General features: G+C 51.6%; 1 protein-coding gene across 2 annotated transcripts in view; it reads left to right on the top strand.

Annotated features, from left to right (window-relative positions):
• The window catches only part of LOC137309880 (tectonic-3-like), a 136,382-nt gene that overhangs the window by 54,290 nt on the left and 65,115 nt on the right, over positions 1 to 16,977 (top strand). Inside the window, exons 5-7 of one of the 2 annotated variants that reach the window (XM_067977898.1) lie at positions 11,824 to 11,929; positions 12,794 to 12,912; positions 15,412 to 15,441. In XM_067977898.1, coding sequence (XP_067833999.1) covers positions 11,824 to 11,929; positions 12,794 to 12,912; positions 15,412 to 15,441 — 255 coding nt within the window. The remainder of the gene's footprint in view (positions 1 to 11,823; positions 11,930 to 12,793; positions 12,913 to 15,411; positions 15,442 to 16,977) is intronic. The other variant, XM_067977899.1, reaches the window with a different exon arrangement.

Raw genomic sequence — 16,977 nt, forward strand, 5'->3', positions numbered from 1 at the left:
CAGACGCGGTGAGTTTGTGGAGGGGAGGGATGAGGGAATTGTCTTCAGACGCGGTGAGTTTGTGGAGCGCACGGATGAGGGAATTGTCTTCAGTCGCGGTGAGTTTGAGGAGGGGAGGGATGAGGGAATTGTCTTCAGTCACGGTGAGTTTGGGGAGGGGGAGGATGTTGGAATTGTCTTCAGTCGCGGTGAGTTTGAGGAGGGGAGGGATGAGGGAATTGTCTTCAGTCACGGTGAGTTTGGGGAGGGGGAGGATGTTGGAATTGTCTTCAGTCGCGGTGAGTTTGAGGAGGGGAGGGATGAGGGAATTGTCTTCAGTCGCGGTGAGTTTGCGCTGGGCGCTGTGTGCGTTGTGTGTTTTGTCGGGTGTTTGTGTGAGGTGGAGGGTTTGCGGGAGAACCAGAAAGGAATGGTGTCTTGTGAAATTGAATGCACAGGGCGGGACCGTTCTCATTGCCGAGCCTGTGCCAGAATGTCACGTATGGTCTCGCTGAACTTGAATTTGATGCAGGCCTGTCGAATCGGGTATGACTACCCGTGTATATTTTTTCCCATGAACTTGGTACCTCTTGTCTGAACAGACTGCTGCTGGTGCTTTCTGTGTTGTTGCAGTCAGCCCTGGTAAACATCAACTCCCTTTCACTCCAGTATGTTTTTTCTGGTGGTCACTCACAGACCCGTTTCATACGCTGAACCTCAGCATTTCCCACCCGCCCATCTGCACGCTGCCTGACTTATTCTCACTCTCGCTTCCTTCCAAACATCCCAGGCGTTGATTAGCTCTTTCAAATTATTATGGTTTAAAACTACATGATCCACATTATTATGTTTCTTGAACAAAGAGTTAGACTTTCACACGGTTGCAATAATATAAAAGCAAACTCCTATTAAATTCTGCCTGTGCTCCAATTAACCCTTTCCATTCGGTTTTAATAGAGAGTTGCCATCCAACAGGAAGACTGCGGCTGGGTGGGTGACATGATCCAATGGGGAATGGTGGTACTTGGGGAGGGAGTGTGGGGGGAGCCCGAGGATGGGGGCCGATTCAGAAATGGAATCTGTTCCTTAAGTACGCTTGTGCCCACAACATCCAGCCCTGGGATCATCTTCTCTTAGTGTCTCCTTCAAAGCCTCATTCCCTTCTTCCTCAGTATTTACGATTGTCCTTAAACTTTTCTCCTCCTTTCCCAGAAAATCAACCCCTCAATTTCTGGGAAACAGCGGCCTCTTCCGTGAACACCAATTGGTACAAAGAAATTGCTTTGGGTATCCTCCATTTCCGGGTTGCCCAGCGCCCGTTCCTGTTTGATGCCTTTCCCAAAGCCCGACTACATCAAAAACTCACCTTTTAAAAAGCTCCTTTTGTATAGAAAAACGTCCCAAGGCGCTTCACAGAGGCGTAATCAGACAGTGTCAGCTGTGGCTCAGTTGGTAGCAATCTCGCCTCTGAGTCAGAAGGCCGTAGGCTTGAGCCCCACTCCAGAAACGGGGCTCATGTTCCAGGCTGACACTCCCAGTGCAGTACTGTGGAAGTGCTGCACTGTCGGAGGTGCCATCTTTCAGATGAGACATTAAATCGAGGCCCTGTTGGCATTCTGAGGTGGACTTAAAAAGATCCCACGGCCACTATTGGAGGAAGAGACGGGGAGTTCTCCCTGGTGTTCGAGGCCAATATTTATCCCTCAACCAACATCACTAAAACAGATGATCTGGTCATGAGCACACTGCTGTTTGTGGGACCTTGCTGTGTGCAATTGTTCTACATTATAACATTTTAAAAAGTACTTCATTGGTTGGAAAACTCTTTGGGATGTCCTGAGGTCATGAAAGGCGCTATAATAATGCAAGTCTTTCTTTTCATAAATAGAGGCTGAGCGACAGAAGGAGGTATTAGGAGGATCGGACAAAAGCTTGGTCAAAGGAGTGGGTTCTGAGGAGGGTCTTAAAGGAGGGGAAGGAGTTTAGGGAGAGAATTCCAGAGCATGGGAGCTGAAGGCATGGCCGCCAATGGCGCACAAGAGTCCAGAATTGGAGGAGCGCAAAGATCTTGGAGGATTGTAGGGCTGGAGAGGTTGTCGAGGTAGGGAGGGGTGAGGGCGTGGAGGGATTTGAAAACAAGGACGAGAATTTTAAAATGGAGGTGGGGGCCAGTGTAGGTCAATGAGCACAGGGGTGATGGGTGAACGGGACTTGGTGTGAGTTAGAATATGGGCAGCAGAGTTTTGGATGAGCTGAAGTTTACAGAGAATACAAGCATCTCAGCGGAGACATAGAGGATTCCCGTCCCGCAATGTTCAATGTTTGAGCAAATAGATGCTTCTCACAGCCGGTGTATAACGGTCACCCCCTGCCGGCCGGTGTATAACGGTCACCCCCTGCCGGCCGGTGTATAACGGTCACCCCCTGCCGGCCGGTGTATAACGGTCACCCCCTGCCGGCCGGTGTATAACGGTCACCCCCTGCCGGCCGGTGTATAACGGTCACCCCCTGCCGGCCGGTGTATAACGGTCACCCCCTGCCGGCCGGTGTATAACGGTCACCCCCTGCCGGCCGGTGTATAACGGTCACCCCCTGCCGGCCGGTGTATAACGGTCACCCCCTGCCGGCCGGTGTATAACGGTCACCCCCTGCCGGCCGGTGTATAACGGTCGCCCCCTTTTCTGTCCTCTCAACACAGAGCTCGGCTGCGCCCAAAGACCTCTACCAGGTAAGGCTGGACACCTGTGATCGGTTCACTAGCACCCGAAGCTAATCTGCATCTTCGCACTTTGCCTCTGCCATCTCCCGAGATCTACGGAGCAGGAGGGATCTCAGAGCTGAAGACCACTGTTAATCCGAAATGGTGGTTCGTAACAGGAGGAGGCCGTCCGCCCCCCCCCCCCCCCCCCCCCACCCCAAGCCTGTTACGCAATTCAGTTAGATCATAGTTGATCTGTATCTTAACTCCATCTGCCTGCCTTGGTTCCATATCCCTTAATACACTTGCCTAACAAAAATCTGTCAATCTCAGTTTTGCAATTTCCAATTGAGCCCCAGCCTCAGCGAGAGTTCCAGATTCCCACTCCCCTTTGTGTGAAGAAGCGTTTCCTGACATCACCCCTGAACGGCCTGGCTCTCGCCCTTTTGATTATTTTTTGTACCTGTCCACTAGCTTTTAGTGATTTGTGTACATGAACACTCTAATCTCTCTTCCACTCCACAGTTCCTAGTCTCTCACTATTAAGACAGTGAGATGAAGTCCTTCTACAGTGCAATTGAATAATTGTGGAATCATAGAATCATACACAACAGAAGGAGGCCATTCGGCTCATCATGCCTGTGTCGATTCTGTGAAAGAGCTATTCAGTTTCCCACTCCCACTGCTCTTTCCCCATAGTGCTGCAAATTTCTCCTTTTCAAGTATTTATCCAATTCCCTTTTGAAAGTTATTATTGAATCTGCTTCCACCGCCCTTTCAAGCAGTGCATTCCAGATCAGAACAACTCGCTGCATAAAAAATTCTTTCATCTCCCCCTCTGGTTCTTTGGCCAATCACCTTAAATCTGTGTCCTCTCCTTACCGACATTTCTGTCTCCTTATTTATTCTATTAAACCCTCCATGATTTTGAACACCTCTATCAAATCTCCCCTTAACCTTCTCTGTTGTAAGGAGAACAATCCCAGCTTCTCCAGTCTCTCCATAGAACTGAAGTCCCTCATCCCTGGTACCATTCTAGTAAATCTCCTCTGCACCCTCTCCAAGGCCTTGACATCCTTCCTAAAGTGTGTCCAGCTAATACTTGTCGAGCTGTATGATTTTAAAGTCCTCCTAATTTGACCCTCCAAGCCCTGGTATCAGGGTGGCATTTGTCAGTGATTGATTATCAGAGTGCCTCCCTTCCCTGCCCAGTGAGTGGGGGGGAGAGGCAGTGGAGGGCATCAGAACAGGAGTGTTCGACAGGTGGAACTCGCCTTTCTCCATCGCCTTTCACGTTCTCTGGAGGCCCCAAAGCCCTTTGCGATCGGCCGACCAACCACTGTTCTTTTGAAGTGAAACAGTTGACGTACCGTGAGCCAATGGGGTGATAAGGTCCTGCAGGCTGGTGTCAGGGGGAATGCTGGCGGAAAGAGGAGAGCGGGAGGGTTGGGGCGTCTCTTGTCAACACGTTGGTTTTCCTGCCTCCCTCTGTCCCCTCCCCTCCTCCCCCCAAAGGGTGGGACAGGTGAAGAGATGGGGGGGGGTGGGTAGGGGGTGAAGGTTCCTCTCACCTCGCTGCCCAAAACCATGCCAGCTTGGGGAGCTGCCCAAAGCCCACATCGGAGGCCCCATCACCATGGTCACATGTTAACCCACTCGATGGAGCTGTGTAATAGAAAAGACTCCCATTTATACAGTGCCTTTCACCACCTCTCGACGTCCCAAAGTGCTTTACACCCAATGAAGTACTTTGTTTGAAGTGTAGTCACTGATGTAATGTAGGAAACTGTGTAATATCCGCACATCGTGCGGACTGCACGATGTGCGGATATTACACAGTGTGCTGAGAGTTCGAGCGGCAGTGGACCTGAGAGTAGAAGACTGAGATTGTGGAATAAAAGCAGCAGCAGACCTGCACCAAGAGACAACTACTGTGCGACATCACAGGGACTTAACTCCTGGACCTAAGATAAATAAGAAGCAAAAAGTAATCCAAGTGGGACGTCACCAAGGAAGAGGTAAGTGATTGGCTGGTGAGTATTTTCCTGCTGAATTTGTCTAAGGTTAGAGTTTGTGGATTCTCGGGTCTCTGTTGTGTAGTGGGGGACTGCTGTTCAGCAAGGGCCCTTGAGTATACCTTTTTAATTGAAGTGAAATTGGTGGGATTCATTTAATTTGAATTAATTAGTTAAAGGGTAAGTCATGTCAGGACAGCCCAGCCCCGTGTTATGCTCTTCCTGCTCTATGTGGGAAATCAGGGACCCTTCCGGTGTCCCTGACGACCATGTGTGCGGGAAATGTATCCAGCTGCAGCTACTGACAAACCGCATTGCGGCACTGGAGCTGCGGATGGATTCATTAAGGAGCATTCGCGATGCTGAGAACGTCGTGGATAGCACGTTTAGTGAGATGGTCACACCGCAGGGAAAGGTTGTACAGGCAGGAAGTAATTGGGTGACCACCAGGCAGAGTAAGAAGAGCAGGCAGGCAGTGCAGGGGTCCCCTGTGGCCGTCCCCCTCTCAAACAAATATACCGCTTTGGATATTGTTGAGGGGGATGACTTATCAGGGGAAGGCAGCAGCAGCCAACTTCCTGGCACCAGGGGTAGCTCTGCTGCACAGGCTGGGAGGAAAAAGAGTGGAAGAGCTATAGTGGTAGGGGATTCTATCGTAAGGGGAACAGACAGGCGTTTCTGTGGCCGTAAACGTGACTCCAGGATGGTTTGTTGCCTCCCTGGTGCCAAGGTCATGGATGTCACTGAGCGGCTACAGGGCATTCTCAAGGGGGAGGGTGAGCAGGCAGAGGTCGTGGTCCACATTGGGACCAACGACATAGGTAGGAAGGGAGATGAGGTCCTGCATCAAGAATTTAGGGAGCTAGGAAGCAGATTAAAGAGCAGGACCTCAAAGGTTGTAATCTCTGGATTACTCCCAGTGCCACGGGCTAGTGAGTATAGAAATAGGAGGATAGAACAGATGAATGCGTGGCTAAAGAGTTAGAGTTGGTGCAGGAGGGAGGGTTTCAGTTTCCTGGATCACTGGGCCTGCTTCTGGGGAAGGTGGGACTTGTACAAGTCGGACGGGTTGCACCTGAACCAGAGCGGGACAAATATCCTTGCGGGGAGGTTTGCTAGCACTGTTGGGGGGGGTTTAAACTAACTTGGCAGGGGGATGGGATACAGAGTGGAGCTACAATAGGGGGTGATGTGCAGCCAAATATAGAGAAAAAAACAAGTCAGCTTGGAAGACAGGGCAAATATGTGAGGGCAAGGCTGGATGGCATCTATTTTAATGCAAGGAGTCTTGCGAATAAGGTGGATGAACTGAAGGTGTTGATAAACACATGGGAGTATGATATTGTTGCTGTCACAGAGACATGGTTGAGGGAGGGGCAAGACTGGCAGCTCAATATTCCGGGGTACAGAATCTTCAGGCGAGACAGAGGGGGAGGTATAAGAGGAGGGGGGGTCGCAATGTTAATTAAAGAATCAATTACTGCCATAAGGAGGGATGATATATTAGCAGGTTCCTCTAATGAGGCCATATGGGTGGAGCTTAAAAACAAAAAGGGGGCAAGCACTTTGATGGGAGTGTACTATAGGCCCCCAAACAGTCAGGGGGAGATAGAGGAACAGATATGTAGGCAAATCTCAGAAAATTGTGCAAATAATAGGGTAATAATAGTGGGGGATTTCAACTTCCCCAATATTAACTGGGATACTCAGAGTGTAAAAGGCTTAGAGGGTACAAAATTCTTAACGTGCATCCAGGAGAGCTTTTTGAGCCAGCATGTAGAAAGTCCTACAAGAGAGGGGGCGGTACTGGACCTAATTCTAGGGAATGTGGCCGGCCAAGTGGAAGAAGTGCTAGTAGGTGAGCACTTTGGTGACAGTGACCATAATGCGGTGAGATTTAAGGTGGTCATGGAAAAGGACAGGGAGGGGCCGGAAATAAAGGTTCTAAATTGGGGGAAGGCCGATTTTAATAGGATAAGGCAGGATCTGGCCAAAATGGACTGGGATCAGCTGCTTGTAGGAAAATCCGCATCGGAGCAATGGGAGTCTTTCAGAAGGGAGATTGGGACCATACAATGGCAACATGTTCCCGTAAAGGTCAAGGGTGGTTCCAAGAACTCCAGGGAACCTTGGATGTCAGGGGATATACGAGAATGGATTAGGAAAAAAAGGAGGGCTTTTGGCAGATACAAAAGGCTAAAGATGGAGGAAGCCCTAGAGGAGTACAAAAAGTGCAGGGGGATACTTAAAAAAGAAATTAGGAGATCAAGGAGGGGCCATGAAATAACACTGGCGAGGAAAATAAAGGAAAATCCTAAGATGTTTTATAAGTATATTAAGGGTAAGAGGATGACTAGGGAAAAAATAGGGCCCATTAGGGACAAAAATGGCAATCTGTGTGTGGAGCCGGCAGATGTAGGAGGGGTTCTAAATGAATTTTTTGCATCTGTTTTCACTATGGAGAAGGACGATGTCGACATAGAAATACGGCAGGGGGACTGTGATATACTCGAACATATTAACATCGAGCGGGAGGAGGTATTGGCGGTTTTAGCAGGCCTAAAAATGGATAAATCCCCAGGCCCGGACGAAATGTATCCCAGCCTACTGTGTGAGGCAAAGGAGGAGATTGCGGGGGCTCTGACACATATATTCAGAACCTCTCTGGCCACAGGGGATGTGCCAGAGGACTGGAGAACCGCTAATGTAATACCATTATTCAAGAAGGGGAGTAGGGAAAAACCGGGGAACTACAGGCCAGTGAGCCTAACATCAGTGGTAGGAAAATTATTGGAAAAAATTCTGAAGGACAAAATTAGTCTCCACTTGGAGAAGCAAGGATTAATCAGGGATAGTCAACATGGCTTTGTCAAGGGAAGATCATGTCTGACTAATTTGATTGAATTTTTTGAGGGGGTGACTTGGCGTGTGGATGAGGGTAACGCAGTGGATGTGGTATACATGGATTTCAGTAAGGCCTTCGATAAAGTCCCCCACAGGAGACTGGTCAAGAAGGTACGAGCCCATGGAATCCAGGGTGCCTTGGCACTTTGGATACAAAACTGGCTTAGTGGCAGAAGGCAGAGGGTGATGGTCGAAGGTTGTTTTTGTGACTGGAAGCCTGTGGCCAGTGGGGTACCACAGGGATCGGTGCTGGGTCCCTTGCTGTTTGTGGTCTACATTAATGACTTGGATATGAATGTAAAAGGTATGATCAGTAAGTTCGCTGATGATACAAAAATTGGTAGGGTGGTAAATAGCGAGGAGGATAGCCTCAGTCTGCAGGACGATATAGATGGGTTGGTCAGATGGGCGGAACAGTGGCAAATGGAATTTAACCTGGAAAAGTGCGAGGTGATGCACTTTGGAGGGACGAACAAGGCAAGGGAATACACAATGAATGGGAGGACCCTAGGCAAGACAGAGGGTCAGAGGGATCTTGGTGTGCAAGTTCACAGATCCCTGAAGGCGGCGGAACAGGTAGATAAGGTGGTAAAGAAGGCATATGGGATACTTGCCTTTATTAGCCGAGGCATAGAATATAAGAGCAAGGAGGTTATGATGGAGCTGTATAAAACACTGGTTAGGCCACAGCTGGAGTACTGTGTGCAGTTCTGGTCGCCACACTACAGGAAGGATGTGATCGCTTTGGAGAGGGTGCAGAGGAGATTCACCAGGATGTTACCAGGGCTGGAGCGCTTCAGCTATGAAGAGAGACTGGGAAGATTGGGTTTGTTTTCCTTGGAGCAGAGGAGGCTGAGGGGGGACATGATTGAGGTGTACAAAATTATGAGGGGCACAGATAGGATGGATACTAAGGAGCTTTTTCCCTTTGTTGAGGGTTCTATAACAAGGGGACATGGATTCAAGGTAAAAGGCGGGAGGTTTAGAGGGGATTTGAGAAAGAACTTTTTCACCCAGAGGGTGGTTGGAGTCTGGAACTCACTGCCTGAGAGGGTTGTGGAGGCAGGAACCCTCACAACATTCAAGAAGCATTTGGATGAGCACTTGAAATGCCATAGCATACAAGGCTACGGACCAAATGCTGGAATATGGGATTAGATTAGACAGGGCTTGATAGCCAGCGCGGACACGATGGGCCGAAGGGCCTCTATCCGTGCTGTATAACTCTATGACTCTATGAAACAGCGGCAGCCATTTTGCACACAGCAAGATCCCAGAAGCAGCAATCAGATAAATGACCGGACGATCTGACTTTTCAATAGAATCATAGAAAGGTTGCAGCACGGAAGGAGGCCATTCGGCCCATCAAGTCCGTGCCGGCTCTCTGTAAGAGCAATCCAGCTAGTCCAACGCCCCCTGCCCTATCCCCGTAGCCCTGCAAATTTTTTCCCTTCCGGTACTTATCCAGTTCTCTTTTGAAGGCCGCGATTGAATCTGCCTCCACCACCCCTTCGGGCAGTACATTCCAGATCATAACCACTCGCTGTGTAAAAAAGTTTCTCCTCATGTCGCCTTTGGTTCTTTTGCCAATCACCTTAAATCTGTGTCCTCTGGTTCTTGACTCTTCCGCCAATGGGAACAGTTTCTCTCTATCTACTCTGTCTAGGCCCTCCATGATTTTGAATACCTCTATCAAATCACCTCTCAACCTTCTCTGTTCCAGTGAGAACAACCCCAGCTTCTCCAGTCTATCCACATAATTTAAGTTCCTCAAGGGAATCAAGGGATTTACTAGAATCATTCTGCACCCTCTTAAGGCCTTCACATCTTTCCTGAAGTGCGGTGACCAGAACTGGACACAATACTCCAGTTGTGGCTGAACCAGTGTTTTGTAAAGGTTAATCATAACTTCCATACTTTTGTACTCTATGCCTCTATTTATAAAGTCCAGGATCCCGTATGCTTTTTTAACCACTTTCTCAACTTGCCCTGTCACCTTCAACGATTTGTGCCCATATACCCCCAGATCCCTCTGTTCCTGTACCCCTTTTAGAATTGTGCCGTCTAGTTTATATTGCCTCTCCTCATTTTTCCGACCGAAATGTATAACTTCACACTTTTCTGCATTGAATTTCATCTTCCACGTTTCCACCCATTCCACCATTCTAAAAGGGATACAGGAACAGAGAGACCTCGGGGTTTATGTGCACAAATCGTTGAAGGTGGCAGGGCAGGTTGAGAAAGCGGTTAAAAAAGCATACGGGGTCCTGGGCTTTATGAATAGAGGCATGGAGTACAAAAGCAAGGAAGTCATGATGAACCTTTATAAAACACTGGTTCGGCCACAACTGGAGTATTGTGTCCAGTTCTGGGCACCGCACTTTAGGAAAGATGTGAAGGCCTTAGAGAGGGTGCAGAGGAGATTTACTGGAATGATTCCAGGGATGAGGGACTTCAATTATGTGGATAGACTGGAGAAGCTGGGGTTGTTCTCCTTAGAGCAGAGAATAATGATGGTTGAGGGATGAGTATTGGTCAGGACACTGGGGGAGAACTCCTTTGCTCTTCTTCCACTAGTGGCCGTGAGATCCTTTTGGCCCACTTGAGAGGGCAGACGAGGCCTTGGTTTAACATCTCATCCGAAAGGCGGCACCTCCGACAGTGCAGCGCTCCCTCGGTGCTGACCCTCCGACGGTGCAGCGCTCCCTCAGTACTGACCCTCCGACAGTGCAGCGCTCCCTCAGTACTGCCCCTCCGACAGTGCAGCGCTCCCTCAGTACTGATGCTCCGACAGTGCAGCGTTCCCTCAGTACTGATGCTCCGACAGTGCAGCGCTCCCTCAGTACTGACCCTCCGACAGTGCAGCGCTCCCTCAGTACTGACCCTCCGACGGTGCAGCGCTCCCCCAGTACTGACCCTCCGACAGTGCAGCGCTCCCTCAGTACTGACCCTCCGACAGTGCAGCGCTCCCTCAGTACTGACCCTCCGACGGTGCAGCGCTCCCCCAGTACTGACCCTCCGACGGTGCAGTGCTCCCTCAGTACTGACCCTCCGACGGTGCAGCGCTCCCTCAGTACTGACCCTCCGACGGTGCAGCGCTCCCTCAGTACTGACCCTCCGACGGTGCAACGCTCCCTCAGTACTGACCCTCCGACAGTGCAGCGCTCCCTGAGTGCTGGCGCTCCCTCAGTACTGACGCTCCGACAGTGCAACACTCCCTCAGTACTGACCCTCCGACAGTGCAGCGCTCCCTCAGTACTGACCCTCCGACAGTGCAGCGCTCCCTCAGTACTGACCCTCCGACAATGCAGCGCTCCCTCAGTACTGACCCTCCGACAGTGCAGCGCTCCCTCAGTACTGACCCACCGACAGTGCAGCGCTCCCTCAGTACTGACCCTCCGACAGTGCAGCGCTCCCTCAGTACTGACCCTCCGACAGTGCAGCGCTCCCTCAGTACTGACCCACCGACAGTGCAGCGCTCCCTCAGTACTGACCCTCCGACAGTGCAGCGCTCCCTGAGTGCTGGCGCTCCCTCAGTACTGACGCTCCGACAGTGCAACACTCCCTCAGTACTGACCCTCCGACAGTGCAGCGCTCCCTCAGTACTGACCCTCCGACAGTGCAGCGCTCCCTCAGTACTGACCCTCCGACAATGCAGCGCTCCCTCAGTACTGACCCTCCGACAGTGCAGCGCTCCCTCAGTACTGACCCACCGACAGTGCAGCGCTCCCTCAGTACTGACCCTCCGACAGTGCAGCGCTCCCTCAGTACTGACCCTCCGACAGTGCAGCGCTCCCTCAGTACTGACCCACCGACAGTGCAGCGCTCCCTCAGTACTGACCCTCCGACGGTGCAGCGCTCCCTCAGTACTGACCCTCTGACAGTGCAGCACTCCCTCAGTACCGACCCTCCGACAGTGCAGCACTCCCTCAGTACTGACCCTCCGACGGTGCAGCACTCCCTCAGTACTGACCCTCTGACAGTGCAGCACTCCCTCAGTACTGACCCTCCGACAGTGCAGCACTCCCTCAGTACTGACCCTGGATTATGTGCTCAAGTCTCTGCAGTGGGACCCAGACCCACAACCTTCTGACTCTGAGGGGAGAGTGCTACGCACTGAGCCACGGGCTAGACTCAGTGTGTTGGGGGTTGATTAGAGAACCTGCTTGATCTGTGACCCTGACCTCTCCCCCTTTCCTCCACCCCGCCGCCCCCCACCCTGTCCAGGTCGGCGACCAGATCCTCACGTTCTTCAAGGAGGCCTCTGTGCTGGGGGTCTTCATTCAGCCAGTGGCAGTGGTCGGAGGGGAGTGTACCGACAGGAATCCAGCAGGTACTGAACCCTCCCTCCCTCACACTGTTCAAGACCATCGGCCTGTGTTTTGTGCTTCAGATGTCACATTTTGTTACAGCTGTAAAACCGACACTTTACAACAAAAGAAGGAAGGAGACCAGAGAATTAAAAGTACCACATGGAAAACCACAGGCTACACACACTCAGCTCCTGACAAGCTTTACTCTGTATCTAACCCGTGCTGTACCTGCCCTGGGAGTGTTTGATGGGACAGTGTAGAGGGAGCTTTACTCTGTATCTAACCCGTGCTGTACCTGCCCTGGGAGTGTTTGATGGGACAGTGTAGAGGGAGCTTTACTCTGTATCTAACCCTGTACCTGCCCTGGGAGTGTTTGATGGGACAGTGTAGAGGGAGCTTTACTCTGTATCTAACCCGTGCTGTACCTGCCCTGGGAGTGTTTGATGGGACAGTGTAGAGGGAGCTTTACTCTGTATCTAACCCGTGCTGTACCTGCCCTGGGAGTGTTTGATGTGACAGTGTGGAGGGAGCTTTACTCTGTATCTAACCCGTGCTGTACCTGCCCTGGGAGTGTTTGATGGGACAGTGTAGAGGGAGCTTTACTCTGTATCTAACCCGTGCTGTACCTGCCCTGGGAGTGTTTGATGGGACAGTGTAGAGGGAGCTTTACTCTGTATCTAACCCGTGCTGTACCTGCCATGGGAGTGTTTGATGGGACAGTGTAGAGGGAGCTTTACTCTGTATCTAACCCGTGCTGTACCTGCCATGGGAGTGTTTGATGCGATTGTGTGGAAGGAGCTTTACTCCATCTAACCTTGCTGCGGGTGTTTGATGGAACGTTGTAAAGGGAGATTAAACTTCTTTCCCATTAAATGTCCGTCCAGGTTTCCTGCAGAGCAGCAGCTCCACGTGTGCCCGGAGAGTTCGAGATCTGAACACCGCTTGCGACTCGCTTCCTGCTCTAAATGCAGCCACGTACTATGAGAACTTTGTCCTACTCCCGGTGAGGCTGCCGTTATGTTCAATTTTATCAACTGCGACAACTTGCATTTATATAGCGCCTTTAATTAAGTAAAACCTCCCAAGCCGCTTCACAGGAGCGTCACGAGACAAAATTTGACACCGAGCCACGTAAGGAGGTATTAGGACAGGTGACCAAAACTCGGTCAAAGAGGTAGTTTTTAAGGTGCATCTTAAAGGTGGAGAGAGAGGTAGAGAGGCTTAGGGCCCAGGCAGCTGAAGGCACTGCTGCCAATGGTGGAGGGATTAAAATTGAGGATGCGCAAGAAGCAGGAATTGGAGGAGTGCAGAGATCTCGGAGGGTTGTAGGGCTGGAAGAGGTTGCAGAGTCAGGGAGGGGCGAGGCCATGAGCAATTTGAAAACAAAGATGAGAATTTTAAAAACGAGGCGTTGCCGGACTGGGAGCCAATGTAGGTCAGTGAGCACAGAGATGACGGGTGAACGGGATTTGGTGCGAGTTAGGATACGGGCAGCAGAGTTTTGGATGAGTTCAAGTTTATGGAGGGTGCAAGGTGGGAGGCCGGCCAGGAGAGCATTGGAATAGTCAATGCTATTTTAACAGCACTTTAAAATAACCCTGTTGTTAATTACTGTCCAACCAAGTGAGTCGACTGACCGCAAGTCTAGTTCTAATTCTGCATCTCTTCAGTACATTGGTTTGATGTTGCAATATTAAGTCTATGTTTTACTGCATTACCTCAGTGCAGAACTGAGGGAGCACTGCGCTGTCGGAGGTGCCGTCTTTCAGATGAGACATTAAACCAAAGCCATTTGGCCTTTCGGGAGGACGTAAAAGATCCCACGGCATTATTGGAAGAAGAGCAGTGGATGTAGTATATTTGGATTTTCAAAAGGGATTCGATGAGGTGCCACACGAGGTTGTTACACAAGATAAGAGCTCATGGGATTGGGGATAATATATTAGCATGGATAGAGGATTGGTTAACGGACAGAAAACAGAGAGTAGGGATAAACGGGTCATTCTCAGGCTGTAACCAGTGGGGTGCCGCAGGGATCAGTGCTGGGGCCTCAGCTATTTACAATCTATATTAATGACTTGGATAAAGGGACCGAGTGTAATGTATCCAAGTTTGCTGACAATGCAAAGCTAGGTGAGAAAGTAAGCTGCGAGGACACAAAGAGACTGCAAAGGGATATAGGCAGGTTAAGTGAATGGGCCAGAAGGTGGCAGATGGAGTATAATGTGGGGAAATGTGAAATTATCCACTTTGGTCGGAAGAATAGAGAAGCATAATATTTTTTAAAAGGTGAGAGACTAAGAAATGTTGGTAGGCAGAGGGATTTGGGTGTCCTTCTACATGAATCATAGAAAGTTAACAAGCAGGTAGGAAGGCAAATGGTACTTTGGCCTTTATTGTAAGGGGGTTGGAGTGCAAGGAAATCTTGCTGCAATTGTACAGGGCTTTGGTGAGACCTCACCTGGAGTACCGTTTTGGTCTCTTATCTAAGGAAGGATATACTTGTCTTAGAGGGGGTGCAACGAAGGTTCACTAGATTAATTCCTGGGATGAGAAGGTTGTCCTATGAGGAGAGATTGAGTAGAATGGGCCTATACTCTCTGCAGTTTTGAGAGGTGATCTCATTGAAACATATAAGATTGTGAGGGGGTTTGACAGGGTAGATGCTGCGAGGCTGTTTCTTCTGGTTGGAGAGTCTAGAACTAGGGGGCATAGTCTCAGGATAAGGGGTCGGTCATTTAAGACTGAGATGAGGAGGAATTTCTTCACTCAGAGGTTTGTGAATCTTTGGAATTCTCTACCCCAGAGGGCTGTGGATGCTCAGTCATTGAGTATATTCAAGGCTGGGATCGATAGATATTTGGACTCTAGGGGAATCAAAGGATATGGGGATTGGGCGGGAAAGTGGAGTTGAGGTCGAAGATCAGCCACGATCTGATTGAATGGCGGAGCAGGCTCGAGGGGTCGAATGGCCTACTCCTGCTCCTATTTCTTATGTTCTCCCCGGTGTCCTGGGCCAATATTTATCCCTCATCCAACATTACTTAAAAAAAAAACAGATTATCTGGTCGATATCACATTGCTGTTTGTGGGATCTTGCTGTGCGCAAATTGGCTGCCGCGTTTCCTAAATTACAACAGTGACGACACTTCAAAAAGTACTTCATTAGCTGTAAATCACTTTGGGAGCTCCTGAGGTCATAAAAAAAGGTGCTATATAAATACAAGTCTTTCGTTCTTTCTCTTTTTAATTCTAATCTAAGTTTAAACAGTTAGTTTACACGTTCATGGCTCAATTACAAACTCTGGTACCTGCACTACTAGAAGCACATCACATTTGTGAAATTGTCCACAATTTGTTTTAAGATACGTTGACAGTCCCACAGCCCTGTATCTGAACCCTTTCTATCAGAGATCATCAGAACATTGTGGGGGAGTTTGAGTTGGGCTGATTACCGGGCCTGGAGTTTTAACCTGCTCTGTTATTATTTCTTGTCTTGCAGACCCCGAATATTACCATTGGGAGCAACCAGGTAAGGCAGTTCGATAGTTAAAAGAATTCAGCTCCAATCCCTGCCTTTACATGTGACCTGGGGGATCCCCTGGGCCCTTCATAAACTATAGTGGGTCAACATCCCCTGGGATACCCTCAGTGACCTGGGTCCTTCCTGATGTGACTATCTTTCCACATAGGTGTGTCTGGCTCTCTCCCCCGCTGTCTGGCTCTCTCCCCCGCTGTCTGGCTCTCTCCCCCCGCTGTCTGGCTCTCTCCCCCGCTGTCTGGCTCTCTCCCCCGCTGTCTGGCTCTCTCCCCCCGCTGTCTGGCTCTCTCCCCCCGCTGTCTGGCTCTCTCCCCCCGCTGTCTGGCTCTCTCCCCCCGCTGTCTGGCTCTCTCCCCCCGCTGTCTGGCTCTCTCCCCCCGCTGTCTGGCTCTCTCCCCCCGCTGTCTGGCTCTCTCCCCCCGCTGTCTGGCTCTCTCCCCCCGCTGTCTGGCTCTCTCCCCCCGCTGTCTGGCTCTCTCCCCCCGCTGTCTGGCTCTCTCCCCCCGCTGTCTGGCTCTCTCCCCCCGCTGTCTGGCTCTCTCCCCCCGCTGTCTGGCTCTCTCCCCCCGCTGTCTGGCTCTCTCCCCCCGCTGTCTGGCTCTCTCCCCCCGCTGTCTGGCTCTCTCCCCCCGCTGTCTGGCTCTCTCCCCCCGCTGTCTGGCTCTCTCCCCCCGCTGTCTGGCTCTCTCCCCCCGCTGTCTGGCTCTCTCCCCCCGCTGTCTGGCTCTCTCCCCCCGCTGTCTGGCTCTCTCCCCCCGCTGTCTGGCTCTCTCCCCCCGCTGTCTGGCTCTCTCCCCCCGCTGTCTGGCTCTCTCCCCCCGCTGTCTGGCTCTCTCCCCCCGCTGTCTGGCTCTCTCCCCCCGCTGTCTGGCTCTCTCCCCCCGCTGTCTGGCTCTCTCCCCCCGCTGTCTGGCTCTCTCCCCCCGCTGTCTGGCTCTCTCCCCCCGCTGTCTGGCTCTCTCCCCCCGCTGTCTGGCTCTCTCCCCCCGCTGTCTGGCTCTCTCCCCCCGCTGTCTGGCTCTCTCCCCCCGCTGTCTGGCTCTCTCCCCCCGCTGTCTGGCTCTCTCCCCCCGCTGTCTGGCTCTCTCCCCCCGCTGTCTGGCTCTCTCCCCCCGCTGTCTGGCTCTCTCCCCCCGCTGTCTGGCTCTCTCCCCCCGCTGTCTGGCTCTCTCCCCCCGCTGTCTGGCTCTCTCCCCCCGCTGTCTGGCTCTCTCCCCCCGCTGTCTGGCTCTCTCCCCCCGCTGTCTGGCTCTCTCCCCCCGCTGTCTGGCTCTCTCCCCCCGCTGTCTGGCTCTCTCCCCCCGCTGTCTGGCTCTCTCCCCCCGCTGTCTGGCTCTCTCCCCCCGCTGTCTGGCTCTCTCCCCCCGCTGTCTGGCTCTCTCCCCCCGCTGTCTGGCTCTCTCCCCCCGCTGTCTGGCTCTCTCCCCCCGCTGTCTGGCTCTCTCCCCCCGCTGTCTGGCTCTCTCCCCCCGCTGTCTGGCTCTCTCCCCCCGCTGTCTGGCTCTCTCCCCCCGCTGTCTGGCTCTC

Source organism: Heptranchias perlo, unplaced genomic scaffold (assembly GCF_035084215.1).
Source record: "Heptranchias perlo isolate sHepPer1 unplaced genomic scaffold, sHepPer1.hap1 HAP1_SCAFFOLD_188, whole genome shotgun sequence".
Classification (NCBI taxonomy): Eukaryota; Metazoa; Chordata; class Chondrichthyes; order Hexanchiformes; family Hexanchidae; genus Heptranchias; species Heptranchias perlo.